Below are 17,387 nucleotides of genomic sequence, written 5' to 3'. Positions count from 1 at the left end.
ACTACTGTGAACAACAAAAACATCGATGCTGTGCGCCGTATGATCAAACAGACAGGCATGTAACACCATGAGATTCGGGCATCTTTAGGCATAGGCATGAGTCAAATACAATCAGTACTACACAAACAATTGGGTGTGAAAAAGCTGTGCTCTCGATGGATCCCACACAATTTGACTGAGGCTCAAAAAACGGATCGCATCACTTGGTACAATGCCTTGCTTACCGGATTCAACGAAGGGGCGTCACATTTGGTGTGGGACATAGTAACAGATGAGGAAATATGGTAATAGTTACAATCCCAAAACAAAACAGCAATCGCGCGTATGGGTCTTTGTAAAGTGGCGCGCGTGATTTTTATTTATTTCCAAAAATTAAGAACCAGTTACGCGGTCAACGATTTTCATCACCTGAAGAGGCTGTCGAAGAGTATGAAAAATATGTTTCAGATATTGTCACGGAGGAGTGGCATAAAGGTTTTCAAACTTGGTTTATTAGTATGATAAAGTGCATTAACGCTGACGGACAATATTTTGAGAAACAATAAATTAATGTCTGACTATTTATAGTATTTTTTCTTATTCATTCCGGAAACTTATAATGTGCCCCACGTAATAGTTCCTGAACCTTAGTGCGGACTCAAATACCACTGCAGGGCATATAATGTTTTTACCATCTATATTTAGATTATCTATTCAAAGTTAGAAGTGAAAGATTAGACCAAGTAGATAGTTGAATATTAAGCTACTTTTGTCCAAACAGCTCAACTCTGCAGTCCACGTCATTAAAAATATGAATGTGACGAATATGACGAAACTTTCAGGCTTAGAAACAGCTAACTTGTGACGGTGTGACCTCCGTATACCGTCATCCCACCTTTTTGTATCGCCTCTCTCCATTCGTATCGTATCGTTTTTTCTTCTTCTACTCATATTTAAATTTAAAATTATTCCATTTTACCTCGTATTCTGATTTTGTTTCTTTCCATCGTCACTCTCTGCGCGACCGCGGTAGCGAATAGACCATAATTTATCTTTTTGAATCGTTTACTAGCTATATTTATACAGTTTACATTTTAAAGTTATATTTGTTAAAACCGAATAAATAAACCGATTAAATATCTATAAACTGGACTTTCAACGTTTGAATTGCTAAAGTTACTAAATAAGATGGTGGAGGCTGCGAGGCTGCAGAGGCTATTACTGCTATCCAGGCTACACACCTTTACAATCTCCCAGAACGCCTCCAGCACCACCAGCACCTCCACAAACTTAATTTACTTTGCTACTTTCGCAGTTCCGCAAGTCATTAAGTTGCGGCATTTTTCTTTGAGGTAGTGCCGATATTAATATAGGTATAGCCGATAGAACCTTTGTCCTGCAAAAACGAAACGTTTTAAATAGCAGTAGAGCTCCTTGGAAAAGAGTTCGTCCAGGGAAGTACTGCCACCTTACTTATTTCTACCGCCAAGCGGTAATGTGAGCATTACTTCGTTCCGGTTTTGAAGGGTGCTGACGAATTACAGATCCATGTGACTTTTCAACTTATGTCTCAGGGTGTGACGGGCGCAGTGGCAGTGCCCTCAAGTCTTTGCGAATTAAAGCTGTGAGTGGCACTGCAACTGTTATAGACAGGCGTGTAGTTTACCATCAGGCGCACGACTTGTTGGTCCCATCACTTGAGTGTCATAAAAAGAAGCGTCTCCAAGATACAAGTTTATAGAAATTAAGTAATAATATAATTAATAAATAATCGTTTTATTAAGAGGAATACACGATATATAGTGATAGGTTAATGTTATACCTATATACGGGGAATTAAAATAAACTGGCATAAGTAGTCAAACCAAAGCATTATATTGGATGACATGGTAGTGATCCGTTTACCTCTTTCAAATTATTTGTATGTTTGATATTTGAAATAAATATCGTAAATGATAAATGTGAACAATGCCTACTTATTTACGAAGAACAACTCTTACAGTTTTTACTCATTCCTCTCGGGGAATCTGCCTTATAATGTGATGATGATTTCAAGTGTAATTTGCTGGCCAATGAAATAAAGATATTTAGATTTGATTTCAAAAGGTGAGACAGAGATTCAGACCGTTCTATGATTTAAAATGTAAGTTAAATATGAAATGTTTTGTATGTCCTGTTTAATATAAAAATAAGAAACCAAGTTCATCTCTACACAATACTCTTTGTTTGAAGAATTGTAGCTGAGAACGAACTTTTATTTAAATAAGTTGTTAAGCATGTCATCAACCCGCTTTGGTTTGAGGACGTCGGTCTTTGGACGTCATTTGTTTTGAGTGGCTGATTTGTGGATAAGCTAGCTCTGTTACTAAGCTACTTACAAAACAGTAAAGTTGCCTCTGATAAATATCTACGTCAAACTTTGTTTTTAAAGAACACAATTCTAGAAGTAACATCTTTTTTCAATGTCAATTTGTAAATATTTTACTTAACTTGTATCGTTTATTATAAATAATATGAAATGAACTTTAGAGAAGTTTCTTCAAAGTTGAAATACCCGATAAATTGCAGTTGAACTAAAAGTGTAAAGCAACATCTATACTGAAACGAATTGCCTAGATTTTTTTTCAGGCGCATGTAATAGCAATGCGTAAAGAACTAACCGCCTAAATTATAAACATCAACGGTAAATGTATAGTTAGTAAAAATTTACTTTACTTTATTTTACTTATTACCGTAATATCCAGTAATTGTATATAACTTGTTTTTCTATCAATGTTAATAAAATTATAATATCAAAGCGAACGCCTGCATATCTAACAAACATCACTCGGAAACCACTTGTACTTGGTAACGTGTAGTGTTCTTCAGAAGGCGTCATGGTTCTATGCTATGATGTACTGAAATAAAATAAATTCACGTAACATACTTTATAAAGTAGCAAATGAAACAATATAATATCTAGATAACAATATATTTTTGTCATCAACGACAAACTTAACAACAGACTACAACATAGATCGTTTTCAACGAAACTGCGAACTAACCTGCGATTTTTTCTGTGAAATGTATACCAATTTATGGGCTAACTGAGGCTGACATTAAAATCTCTACAGTCGCACCGTCTTTCGAGATATTAACGAAATGCAAACTCATATGGTCGGTCTAGGTGGGACAACCAATTGTGTACCTTTATTTTCTGCTTTCGTAGGACTTGAACTGTTGATAAACAAATCTTAAATAAAAACTAAAATATTTTTATTGCTAATTACACGTGTTAAATAATTTTGCCAATAAACATAATTGGCATATTCAATGACATTTTACAGAAGAATATGAAAATAATTCTTATACTCTACATTAAAACTGTGTTCAATGCGCAAATGATGAATTGACTCAAATACTTAGTGTAATCATACAAACTTATATGTAGCTTTAAATACAATTAGGTATAAGTTAAAATTAACTATAATTACTCGTACAAAATATAGTTGTTCAGTGCATATTTGATCATTTACATATATATTTTAATTAAATTTATTTTGAAGGGATAAAATTGTAAGTTCTGAAGAGGCGGATGTCTATGTGTGACCTTAATTTTGAACTATATTCAGATTTAAAATAATTATATATTGAAAATATTATCTACGTGTATGTACTCGTATAATGTGAAAATATACAAAATTTGGAATTTGTATTTAATTATGCAAAGTGTTAGGTACAATATTGAATTAAAACACGTATAATGATGACCAACTTCTAATAATCGAAGCATATCTGTGAATATAATAGCGTCAGTACAATGCTGGCAGAGTACATAATAGAAAACTTTAGTAAAATTCAGTACTGCCTGTAGCGTCGCACACACATTGTAGAGGGGATTGTCAAATGCTTTTGGCACTAACTTCAATAAATATATTAATTTTATATTACAAGTACGTTCAAATCTGATATTTACAGCTTACATGTAGTATAGATATATATTTACAACCGTACATGGAATCTTGTCGATAAACGAAATATAATCAGGTTAATTACAGCATGTTACATTTATACAAATACATATCATAAAATTTTTGGAACGTGTACAATATCTACAGTTTTTTGGATATCAAAGCACTAACAACACTCACATTGATATAATGGAAATATTATGTATGTATACTGCCCACATCATGTTTACATTAATTACCGCTACCTTCATCGAGTAACGTTCCATGATGGCCTACAATAATATCAATGACGTAAACAGTTTACTGAGTCTAACATCTAACATAACATTTTGGTTATACATGTATTGCACACATTCACTTAAAATTACGTATATATAAATCAAAGAGTGGGCTAAAATCCCTCTCCGCCATAATTTCGTGTAACTCACCGTTTAACTACCTGATGGAATGACATGTTTGACGCACTGTTGTCGATGGAGCCGCGCTAAGCAAACTGAACCAAGCTAAGTTGTTCAAACTTTGAAACATCCATATAAAATTTTATAAAATCAACAAACTACTGATTAGAATATAAAATAAACTATCGTTTAGAAAACTAAAATTTAGTGTGGATATAAAGGGTGTAAAGGCTTATAAATTTGATGTTTTTATGAGAAAGTGACCAGCTTGCTTAGGGGCGCGTCGCGTGCTGCAAAGCTCTGCTCTACAGATGACAAAGATGAGGCTCTAGGGCTGCTACTGCGTGTCTACGCCGTTCAGCGACCTGATGAGATGACCTTTAAGAGTCATGACCACTGAATATACCACTCCCAACACAACGTTAATGGCACATGGATGACACCTCGCGGGTGAACCCGCCGCTCATGAGATGCATGAACGCGCTGACGAAAAGCTCTATTAAACTAGTGATAACTACGCGTGAACATGATCTGAGAAGTTGAAACTCTGAGTGATATCTTCCCGTAGCACCATTGCCAATCAATAACTATTAGCACAATTTCCTTTCGAAAATTAAAATCATAAGATCTATGTTACCTCTTTAAAAATCTATCGTTTATTTAAATTTGTTACGGAATTGCATAGATCAAAACTACCTGCAAAAATTTTAACGTTATGATGCTTAATGGTGATTTTAAGATGAACTTATAGTAATTGGTAAAAGTAGGAGAATTTTGTTTTATAAAATTCAGTCGCCGACTACTGGTAAATTTGTATGCTACTTCTAGAAAATGATTTATAAAATCTTTTGTGACCACTCAATCCTTCTCACTGAAGAAAGAGGAATGAGGGACGTAATTTAGGAGGAGAAAGTTAATTTCGAACGCCTTGGGCAGTGTGCTTCGTAACTATTTTCTATTACTGTGGACAATTCATCAAGATGTAAAAAGTTTTGCCTCCCTTGTGCCATTGTTTGGTACAGCCTACTGGTTTACCTGCGTCGTGTCGCCGTTTATTGTCGTTTCAGTTCATTGCAACTTCAGATCCGTATTCGGTGTTGATGCCCGCTGTTTGTTTGCCTATCAGATCACCTGTAGAGTAAAATACGCTACAACTGCTGCGTTCAGCTCTATTCACTACTTAAACTATTCCTTTACGGTTCGTCAAGTTTGATGATGACGAAGAATCAAGAACTTGGGTGTCAGTGTACAAGGAACAGTAAATAGAGAAGAGCCGACGAGCATATGTTTATGCTAGCGCATTTAGAAGAGCATGTGGCAGCGCAGGTTGGAGTTGGCTATTCCGTGGTGTGCGCGGTGAGGTCGACCTCCGGCGTCGCGCTGCCCAGCGCGGCCGGTGGGTCGCTGGCGGGGAGGGAAAGTAGATGTTAGGCCTCCAGAAAGATAAGTGCAGTTGGCTTTGGTTCCAGGTTGGATTTCTTTGCTTCCACCACCAGGAACTCTATCTCCTGAAAAAAAAAAGTTATTACGTAAAAATATCGTTGAATGTTTTCAAAACTGACTATTAACAAATTGGTGAGCCTGACCTTCGTTTCAATTAACATAACCTGCCCACGCAGTTTTTGAATTGGCGAGAATGTCCTAATTGTGTCAATTGGCATTACAAGCGTGAGCTTTTGATGGCTTGTTTGAGATCGCGTGATTCTTATATGGAAAGTTGCGCCACAATTATATTGTCTGTCGAAACACTTACGGGCTTATCTCTCTGAGCGAAGGACTCTGCTATTAATCGCGCGACGTCCTGATGTTGCATTCCTTCTACGCGATGGCCATCCACCGCCAAAATCAACTGGCCTACTTCTAATCCTCCTGCCTCGTAAGCAGCGCCATGCTCCTGGAACATTTTTAGATGAAGTTACTTAAAGAGTGAGAGAATATCAGAAATAAACTTTTTTCAAACGTAACTCACGTGTATGTTAATAATTCTAGGCAGCGGATGCTTCGTGTTAGCACCGCCTTCGATAGCAATGCCCAGTATGGGCTTTGTTTTTTTAACGGAAATTTGTAGGTTGCCGTGATGGTCATGTACGACCCTTGCTGCGCGGCCTTCATCCGCCGCAGATTCCCCGTGTTGCAGCCGCTGCATGGACTGATGTCTTCTTATGCCACCTCGCTCATCGAGCAACGTTCCTCCATCTTCTTTCATATCGAAACTGCGAGATAGTTTGTGAGCCAACTCCTGTGAACGTATTATTAAATTTAAAAGATATTCAAAAGAATAAACCCCATTCAATTAATATGACTTTCAATAATGGCGAATGAATTAAGTATGTACACAACTCCTCTAATACTTACTAAGAATTTATATTTTGTTCCTAATCCTATTGCTAGATACCACATCCACACTAATATGTATAAGAACTGTAACTCTACGACGCTAAACAGCAAAGTTAATTCAGCCTCTAAGTACAAGTTAGTGCTCTAAAGAAATATTGAGGACATGTGTAGCTGGGCGGCAGAGGGCAGTAAATCGGGTGTCGTTCCTGGAGAAGAGGCAGGAACGTTGAGTGCTGCATGATGGCTTACAACCTTGTGCCTCTCAGTTACAGGAATGTAAGTGATCAGTAGACGTCGAATGTATCGAGAAGCTGTAAGTGACATGTGTGCTGGAGGCTTGGAATCATGCGTTTCGATCACTCGGTGGCGTGGTTCAAAGTGGTTATTTTACAAGTGTATCAATGTATCATGAAGAGTCGTTAACCCGATCACCTACCTCGGTAGGCAAGTAAACTTTTGGTACAACATAAACATTACGCCAACAAAATAAAGTTAATGCGCAAGTAAAACCATTAAAATTAAATTAAAAATAATTTACATAAAACAATTTTTTTGCACTTCCGCCACCATGCGCAGGTTTATGTAAATAACCGAAATTTGCAAATGCGAAAGAAAAGATGAACTTCCAATCTATTCACAACTATACAAACACTAAGATTTTGGTATACCGCAAAGTAGTACCTACTTATTTCTTCATGCACCACGTTAGCTCCAACCATTCCAAGACAAAAAGGTACCGCTACAGACTAATGAAATAACCATTATGAGAAATTCAATTGTCGAGGTGCGCTCGCTACTTTTAATGAACTAAAGGAAATGATGTAACTAAAACTGTTAGGCGAAATCAACAACGAAATGAAGTGCAACAATAAAAAAAGTGAAAATATATACGATGAATAAAATTTTCTATTACACCAAGCAATCGTTTGGTTTTGAAAGCGAGTATTTCCAATGAAAAGTTTAAAAAAATTTTTCGTAGATATCGTGCAAATGTAATATATCGACGAATGTGCTAGGACAGTTCGCTGGTCTTTCGGACGGCAAGACGCCGGGCCACTTACTAGAGGTCGTCCCCAGTACCATGATTTAACTTTCTGCGTCCAGCCACCGAGTGATGAGCGCAGCCCCTCGAGATAGCCGCACTGAAACATCACACTCGCTCAGGACCAGATCCTCACTCCGACACTCACTGCGATGCCTAACCCAACCGGCCCTGCTTTAAGCCTCGTCCCTAACGTGTTCCTTGTTATGTTTCATGTTAGCCCTGTTTGATCTAGGCGACTATTGTTACTAGCTGAGAAATACATTCTAAATAGTAGGAAGAGACAAATTTCGACATTTAACGGAATCAAAGAGGGTTCTAGATAAAATATAAATATAGCTACAGTTGCTTTGGGCTATTGTAGACAACAGTGTATTACGAAATAGGTAATTAGCGTAGCTACTGTTTCATCTAGCCAACTACAAGTAGGAAAGGCAATCTCATTGTTTGCAAAGCCTAATTAACTATTTACTAACCCCTTACAAACGTTAGCCATAACTGTAAATATATATTTAATATAATATACGCCATACCAATGTTCTTGGACATTATGTGGGTAATTATTATTTAGATGGTGAAATAAAAATACGAGTAGTACTCTATGTATGAATCAATTGTTCGATGTTTACATACCTGGTCCTGCCAATGTGCCGTTTTTTTGGAGATGCATGAAACAAAGGAACTAACCTTAAAACAGGTATTAGGTAATATTATATATTCAGTTTAATTATGACGATAATATTTCATACGAAGTCTTTCTTGAAATCAGTGCTATTGTGCTATTTGCTAATATTTGACATAAAAGAGTTCCAAACTTTCCAGTCATGCAACCATTTGCCCTATTGTGTTTTGGCTGTTTGTTGCTGCTGACTTTCCTCCAATTGTACTGTCGGTTACGGCTCTGTCAACAATTCCGGCGTTTCTTCATAGAAAAACGCACTCAAAGACGGTAGATTTTTTTATAATATGCTATTGTTTTTCTGTAACGACGGAAACGCAAATTTGGTTGGCCACGTAATCTCATTGTTCAGATTTTGCCTCACGTACTGTCGCTGTCATATGTTGCGCAGATTTTGCGGTGTCATAACGAGCTGATATTTTCTAAGAATGTGTAGATGCTATCTGTAGTATCTAGAACGGGCGAAACACTGTGCGTCTCGTTAGTGTCTTCTATAAATAACGCGATACTATCAAACACCGTCGTACGACACACACCCGTTCCCGATGCAATGTACTGCCCCGTCTGCCGATATACACTCCTGCTTCTTTTATTCCAGAGTAGAAGCAATAATAATACCAAAAACATAACCCTATTGATATTCAATATAGGTATAGATATATGCGCGAAGTACCACACGAACTAGGAGCTAGAGTATAGGAACGATTAGGTACACACAAAGCCTCGAGTAAAAGTTTTTAGGACGTGACGCTTACGGCAATTTTGATGCGCGGCCATTGGGTAAACGCACCGAGGCACTCGTGACGAAGCTTCTCTAGCTTTGATTCTCGAATCAGTCGGCTTCTTTGTAAGTGTTAACTAAAATATTTAACAGTTACTTTAGTTGTAACATGTATTAATTAGCATAAAAGCAAGAATATAATTAAACTTGTTAGATATATAACTTCCTTACGATGCCTATAATACTAAATTATTATGAACTACGCTATATAACGCTATATCGTAACTCGAAGAACCGTTAAGTTATAAATTCGAGAGATAACCATCGCCGCCGATGTTTTACTAAAATCGTCGAATAACGTTACTTGACACACAATGACTAACCAATTATAACTAACATTAATGATTTTCTGTTTTTTGTCAGCCAAATCTCAATATCTGTTACTTTGTAGATTCTCGATTTACTATTTATTTACAGGACAAAATTACGGCTTGTGAGTATTGAAACTTTTAGACATTCATATGGCTGACTCAAAATATAATTATCAGTAGATGGTTTTGTGAAAGCCTATCGAGACAAAGGCTGGCCTTCAGTGAAACCAGGGCCAGCGAAGTCTCGACGAAAAGTCATTATTTCACTTTTACTCTACCCTGGCGGTGCGTACGCTTCACTAGTTGCCGTAAAAGGATTCTGTTTGATCAGACCACAGCGTTCTATCGCGAGTGAAATTTGATACATAGTATCGAAGGTGCGTGTGTTCGAAGTTGACTATATACATTTGCAAATATAATGACAACTAATGTTGAGCAAACGTAATTTTATTTGAAGAAAAGACGGGAAAAATATTCGATTTTTAATCGACGTCAACAAAAGGAGGATGTTCTCAATCGACTGTATGTTTTTTTTATGTATGTTACGCGATAACTCCGGCTTCCGGATTTTGATGGTTCTTTTTTGTTGGAAAGAGGGTACCTCAGATGTGGTCCCATTTAAATTTGAAGAAAATATTCCACCTCTAAGAGTGGCAAACTAGGGGATGAATGACTTTTGAGGTCGGTTTTTTTAGTACTTTGTACTATATTTTTTATGACTGATCCTTTCTTCAGGATTTGATCAAACATTACGACTGTTACGCCGTTTAAACCATTTAAATTTTATGATCACATTTCGTACAAGTTGGTGTTGTTTTATTTGTTTTGTGTATCGATTACATTACCGTGGACTGATCCGTATGTGAGTGCTTCCTATAGTAGGCTCTTAAAGAACCTATGCCAAACTGTACTGGCTGCGGCTGATTATCGTTTGGATCGCGTTAACGCATGTCATCTGACGTTGTCCGCGCATAAACAATATGCCGTATGCATAGGCTTGAAAAGAAACATGTACGAATACACGAACGCAGCTAGATCTGCATTATGAGGTCATAGACAAAAGTTGAAAGGGATATATATTCACATCACCTGTCCAGTTCTTTGTCTAAAGCAATTTTATACCCTAGTTGCCAACATAATGTGCTGTACTACTACCACAACCTCACTACGTTTACCCCTCAAATATATAAAGAGCGTAACCATCACTAGTCGTGAACAACCAATACACAATTTAAAATAAAAGGTTTTGAAAAATATAATCTATCGGATGATAATCCAAACATCCCTACATTTCAGTCGGAAAAACATCGTACTTTACTAACCTCACCACAACAAAAATATAATTTACAGATGGCCATCTGGGGTATCTTGAAAACGGATAGATTTTCTATATAATCTCCATGCCCGAGTTGAGTGAACGCCCTATACTCTAATAAACAAAAATTAACTTCTTCCGGATTTTTCCTATTGCTTCTCTGTACGACACCCTTAAGGAAACACATGATGGCTTTATACCAAATCAGGAACCACAAGCCATATCTATATCACGCTACTGCCATTATTTGCATACGCGTACGTTTGCTAATTTGAAGTTTTCCATTGAGCAAGAGCGCTTACAGGTCTTGTTGTGCAATACTGAGGTCCCACTCAGCTAAATAATGCTCATTGCGATCTTTACGAAATAAGTTATATGTATAGATGTATTAAGTAGTTACCAAGTAAGTTTAAAAAATTGTGGTTAATATTAATTATGTGGGGCTTAAATGCATAACTGGAGACATTCGAAGTAAAAAAGCCGTGATAACCTAACGGTTTGACCAACCACCTCTCAAGTAGCGGGTCAAATCCGGGCTTGCAACTCTGAGTTTTTCGGAATTCATGTGAGAATTTTAATTTGAAATTTGAGCTTTCAGGTGAAGAAAAATATCGTGAAGAAACCTGCAAAGCCATATAACGGTAAGAGCAGGCCTGTGCCCACCAGTGGGACTAAATATAGGCTAACTATCTTTTATGTAAGCTTGTGTGGTGTCTCAATGTTTTTTCTGCTTTCCGACAATATTAACATTTATCCTTTAAACGCAACTGTAAGAAGTTTACGTAATAATGACGTAACTAAAGCATAAAGAACGAACTCGCATATTAGTGGAAACATCAGTTCGCCGGAAGCAGTTAAATACACAAAGTCTTTTAATACAACATCGTAACTACTTTTAATTCCGTGCTATTTTATCTGTAACAGTTTGTCCTATAATCAATCGAATCTATCCATGAATTTCACAAAATTCCAACTTATTTATTTATAATATTTATTTCCTTCTTAGTTTATGGTTGAGAATCTTTAACAGCATCAAATGCTCGCTCCTGTGTTTTTATATGAGTGTTTCCGGTATATCCAGTTTTGGACAGATGTCTGTATACCGTGAGAAAGCAATTTGAGTGTTAAGACAATTACACGGACATTGTTTACATTGTTACAAACTTCATTTCATTATATCAGTAGATACAAATTAGTATGTCGAGTTCTTAAATTTTCACTACCTTGTGGGATAAAACTAAATATTTTCTTCACGGGTCACCATAGGATCTGTAAAGAACCCGAAAGATTGGCTTATTCGAAAAACAAATATACGCGATTTAGATCCGAAAAAAAAATCGTTTCATTCCCAATCATTTTAGCAATTGAATTTTTAGTTTGTTGCTATAGGACATTTATGTATTTTTTCTACTTTCTTTTTTTTATGCCAGTAGCGACTTTCGTAGAACTTAGCAGTATAATATTGAATTAAATTTTTAAGAAATTTAGTTAAATAACCATTTCGTATGATTTTTTGCCTCATTTAGATAGTTTTTTTTTGTTTACACCAAGTGACGGGACGAACAAGTCGTGCGCCTCATGTCACAAAGATCTAAGAGGCACTGCCACTGCGCCTGTCACTCTGAAACATAAGTTGACTAGTTTCGCTGGTGAAATTACAGGCACATGAGATTTGTCAACTTATGTATCAAGGTGACGGGCCCAATGGTAGTGCCCCTCAGATCTTTGCAATTTAAAGCTCTGAGTGGCACTGTAACTGTTATGGACAGGCGTCTAGCTTACCATCAGGCGCACGACATGTTCTTGCCTTCACTTGATGTTATAAAAGAAAAGTCCCAGGTGCATATGCTTTCACAGCAACCTTATCCTTCAAAAACCGATACGCAGTAATGCACACATAACTGCTTGGCGGGAGAAATAGGTACGGTGGCTCTTTCACAAGCACCTCTACTGCTACAAAACTTCATTTGAGCAACGCAATATGAGATTATATATTTGTCAGAGACATAAATAAGATTTAATTAAAATAAAATTTTCTTGCCGCTATTATTTCCGTTCGATTCTTATATCGATTTGTATATATTTCTCCCAGTCTGGTATAAGACCTTTCACCACTTACCTCGTTCACAAAGCTTAAAACACGTGGATCTACTCCTTTGTATCTTCATCAGCGATAGTCATTATTTCTTTGTGAACGAAAACATTACATCTTTGTTTTTGAAAGCACAATTTCTTTCATGTATCCAAGCTAATGAGTCCTTGCACGTGTGTGGCCGGTCATTAAATCACCTGACCAATACAGTGCACCAAATCCATAGCAACAACGCTTGCACAGGCTTCATACTGTCGAGCGAACTCGATTCGCAGTGTGTGAACGAGCCCATTGCGCCCGCGCCGCTTGCTCTATTGTTGTTCAGCCAGTCTTGCTCCTACCTTTGACGACGACACACGTACCGTTAGGTGAATATAACAAGCTTGTTTACAAATAGAAGGCAGTGTGATTCTTGCAGCCAACAGGATAACCGTGACGGGTAAGTTAAATCTCAAATTGGGGTCAATGTTTAAGCGCGGTTTAGCGCCTGTCTGCAGGTAGAGCCTGCTTTGAAGGTTCGTTGTAAACAATACCATTGTGATCAGTTTTGTTTTGGGACATGTACCTAAAACATGTGGGTAAGAGCTAACACAATTTTAACACATCGATCTCTACAATACACATGAAATTAAAAGCAAATTTTCTTTATAAACAGTTACCTATTTTCTTTTTTATTTAAGTTCTATTGTTATTTTGTACTTTATACTTAAGCGCAGTCATGTTTTGTAAAATTTATTTATTTAATTATTCATTTTGAACAAAGTGTGCTCACCTGGTCAAGACAACACAGTCAATTTATGACTTTCCAATTCATTTAGGATTTTTTTTTATTTCCACTATTACTTTACGCAAAAGTCTTTACTTGTTATAAGCCATGCCCTAGGATTTTATTGATTTGAGATCTACAGAGAGTCTAAGGTTCCGTTTTTTATGCTGTAAAGACATAAGTTGGGATCACATTCATCAAAGCAATTAAGCTTGTCGCGCTAGCCGGTTCTTTTTTGGGCCATGGACAAAAAATACACTCCTTCTTTCGCTGGCCATGCAACCTGTGTCATTTATAACAAGTAACATATTAACAACATAGGGGACATTCGAATTATATACGATTTTAGTGCCACTCTTTTGTAATATGCCCATAACAATCACATCAATCAGGATAGCCTAACTATAAGCGCTTAATCTTTCTTCAGCCACCAGATGCAATCCCGTTGCCTAATGATGATACGGTTGACTGATGCAGTTGCTAGAACAAGGACGGAAGCAGATGGCCTTCGAGAGCCGTCTGTTGCCCATTGTGTTGTCGCAACTTAGGCATTTTAAATACGTATCCCAGATGCACAAACACGGAGAAGTCATGACACGCTTTCTATTTTCGAAATACTATTTCTTTAGTTTGTTAAACCAATTTGGCTAGTTCATTTTCATTTGATGTTCAGTTTCATTGATGCCTTGTGTAGAAGTTACGGTATATTTTAAGAAGGTATTATCGACACATCACTTGTCACTATCTACTTCAATTATTTTAGAATTCTATTGTATACCAGCAAAGAGCGTAAGAAATATCATTGAGATCACAATCCGGAGCCGACGTGGGTTGCAATGGGGTTAATGTTACACAGTTCCTTATACAGTTGCCCGAGTTAAAAAGAGCCCTCGACTGATGTCGGGCGTTTCCAAAGGGTCACCTTTAGAAAGCACCGGTTTCTTTACCTGCATTATGTGTGCTATTATAGAAGTGTCACGAATAAAGGGTTTTGTCAAATGCAGTACTTGCTACAAAGCTACAACCACAGAAATATTCAGGTCTATTTTACACTTATTTGGGCTTTATCCAAATATAGCAATCCTTTTACGTAAGAACACCTTTATTAGGGAACTAAATATAAGTGGTAGTAAGATTCATCTGATCGTTTAACGTATTGCTCTGATAGGGCCGCCAAAGTGGTGGTGTAGCGCACAGATTAGTACTGACCTGTGGGTCAGGACGGCGCACGACCGTCCTGCGGAGATTAGATCCAACCTCCTAATGATCTCTACTACCCGGAACACTAAACCTATTGATTACTAAAGACATGGCATCGACCACCATTGCAGGAAAAGGCCAAAGTGGCGAGTTTCAACACCGTAGTAAGGAGAATTTCTTAACCGGTTGAAATTTTTATCGAAAGAAACAATTTATTTTTGTGTGATCTCGCAATCTCTGTTGCGTGTGTGTCAGTTCCTTTTTTTAAATGTCCATAATATTTTCACATTTTAAGGCGTGTATTTACATTTCAGGTGTTACAGGGGAACTTTTGTATAAATTGTTGTAATTTATTATTAAATACTTTTGAGCAAGTATCCACTAAGCTTTCGTTCAGGTGGAATTGTACGTTGATCTTAAAGAGTGTCAGTAATTGTACAATATTTAAAGACTGTGGTCAGTACATTATATCTACTTACTTGAAAGTACCTATAATACGGACTTAAAATACAAGTTCACTGGAAGGATAACGGTCGAACACCCACACGCATATTAAAACAAGTGAAGTAATCTCACAAACCAAAGTTCGAAAGTTAACGATTTATCACAAATAAAATTTGTATTACTTGGTCCTGGTATTACATCGTACATTTTAAGTGTAATCAACAAAGAACAAGGTAATTCTTCTCAGTTTATGATACAGGAAGTGAAGACGTGTAAATGAATGAAACAAACGTATTGCAACAATGTCGGCAATTAGTGTGGTAGAGAAGTGATCAATGTTTAGTATAACCAAGAACGTTCACAATCCTATGTTAGTCTACTGCATTAAATTTACGAGCCAAAGAGCGACGAGCTAACTGAAGTCAGATCATTGTGTGCACAAACAAGCTGTACGATGCGGTTTATGTTGAGGCGATTCTATTTTGTTAGCCAAAGTATGTGAGAGTAAAACAACAAACGTAATGTTTGAAGATAGATTATGTTTCTACGTTAGAACTGTTTTACATGAGGAATAAACAAAGCTATTAGCACAGTGGTATTGGAAGCCATTGACGTATTAGTTACCGCTATTCGTTAACTAAAATTCTTTTCAACATTGCTAAAGTTATAATTACAATACGCGTTAGTACCAATACTTGACTATTGGAAGATTATATTATATTATTATTATATTACTTAGTCCTGCTTAGAAGTTAGTGGGTAGAGCGGTCAAACAAAGTGGCAATTAACGTGATGGCACGGGTTATAGTGTTGACGAAGCATACGTGACCACACGGCGTTCGCTTTCCAAAGATTACCCAATGCAACTTTTGCATTAACTAAGGAACAAGCAAAAAATGAATACATCTTTGAGGATGTTGTTCTGGATTTGTAACAGTGCCTAAAGATTGTGAAATTACATGACTAATTAATCACACGTGTCTATCCAAAAGCAAGAACGGCAAATAAGTTAATGATACTGACGTTAATTACATAATTATAAAAAGTACTGAGCATTCATTGTTCACTCATATCGAATTATCCATCATGTGAGAATTTAAGTATTAACGCCTCGAAAGTTTTCCCAGAAATATGGTAGAAAGTAGCGTCACTGGTAAACGTGGAAGTCCAGGATATTATTACTTACGGGAAATATGGTAGGTATATAGCACATAACCTGTACTTTTTTGACGACCTCCGTAATCGACTGGCTTGCACACCGGTTTTCATGGTGTCATGTTAAACTTGAGATCCCGGATTCGATCCCCGGCCGGGTCAATATAGAAAAACTAACTTTTCTATGTTGTTTCGGGTCTGGGTGTTTGTGGTACTGTCGTTGTTAATTGAATCATATGTGATAGCGCTGACTTTTATTATTTGCATTTTGTTTTATTAGTTTTTTTAATTTATCCCTATTGGAAATTAATAAAACGGTTCTAAAGTTTTGCAATATTAAGGAAATATCACAAATAGTAGCTAGTCAGTTCTTAAAAATCTTTACACGAATTAGTTGTTTATGGTTTAAGATATTTTATTTCTCAAAAGACTACAAATTCATGTAAAGATCGAACACTTAGAAAAAATTTCTTCGATCCGACTAGATTCGAATCAACGTCTTCGAGCACACCGTGGCAGACGCTATGCCAAATAAGCCACAGAACGAACTAGCGGACCTTACGAATTTTTCTAAGTACTTGTTGCAGATCTTTGTTTTTGGTTTTTTAACGACTTTTTTGGAATCCAGACGGATCGAAGGATTTTTTTTGTGTTCTGTGTTAATAATTATCACAAACTAGTGGAAAAATTTCATAAAAATAATTGAATATCATGGTGGTCAAACAACGTGACATTCTGTAACTTAAAAATACAAATCATTTAGCGAGAAACAAGGTATCATAAAATTTCTACAGAGAGTATGTGTTAACTAAATATTCAAATGAATGTATACATTTAATGAAAATTTGGTATTCAAGTATAATAAGAATAATTGTAACTATTTTATAAAATAAACCGACCTCAAAAATTCGTGGCATTATATCTATTTGCCATATTAT

The 17,387-nt window shown here is 36.6% G+C and overlaps 1 protein-coding gene across 10 annotated transcripts in view; it reads right to left on the bottom strand.

The window, feature by feature from the left end:
* Positions 1-2,942: 2,942 nt before the first annotated feature.
* LOC113231281 (whirlin) overlaps positions 2,943-17,387 on the bottom strand; it is a 116,820-nt gene continuing 102,375 nt past the window's right edge. For 6 of the 10 annotated variants that reach the window (XM_026465527.1, XM_026465594.1, XM_026465569.1 and 3 more), the window contains 5 exons: positions 8,340-8,345; positions 7,726-7,806; positions 6,297-6,566; positions 6,081-6,221; positions 2,943-5,835 (listed from right to left, as the gene is read on the bottom strand). In XM_026465527.1, the coding sequence (XP_026321312.1) occupies positions 5,755-5,835; positions 6,081-6,221; positions 6,297-6,566; positions 7,726-7,806; positions 8,340-8,345 (579 nt within the window). In that variant the 3' untranslated portion in view covers positions 2,943-5,754. The remainder of the gene's footprint in view (positions 5,836-6,080; positions 6,222-6,296; positions 6,567-7,725; positions 7,807-8,339; positions 8,346-17,387) is intronic. The other 4 variants (XR_003310550.1, XR_003310551.1, XM_026465577.1 and 1 more) reach the window with 4 other exon arrangements.

The sequence above is a fragment of the Hyposmocoma kahamanoa genome, unplaced genomic scaffold (assembly GCF_003589595.1).
Source record: "Hyposmocoma kahamanoa isolate Upper Pololo Valley unplaced genomic scaffold, ASM358959v1 102, whole genome shotgun sequence".
NCBI classification, from domain to species: Eukaryota; Metazoa; Arthropoda; class Insecta; order Lepidoptera; family Cosmopterigidae; genus Hyposmocoma; species Hyposmocoma kahamanoa.
The sequence above is the reverse complement of the archived record's forward strand: the minus strand, read 5'-3'. Positions and strand labels throughout refer to the sequence as shown.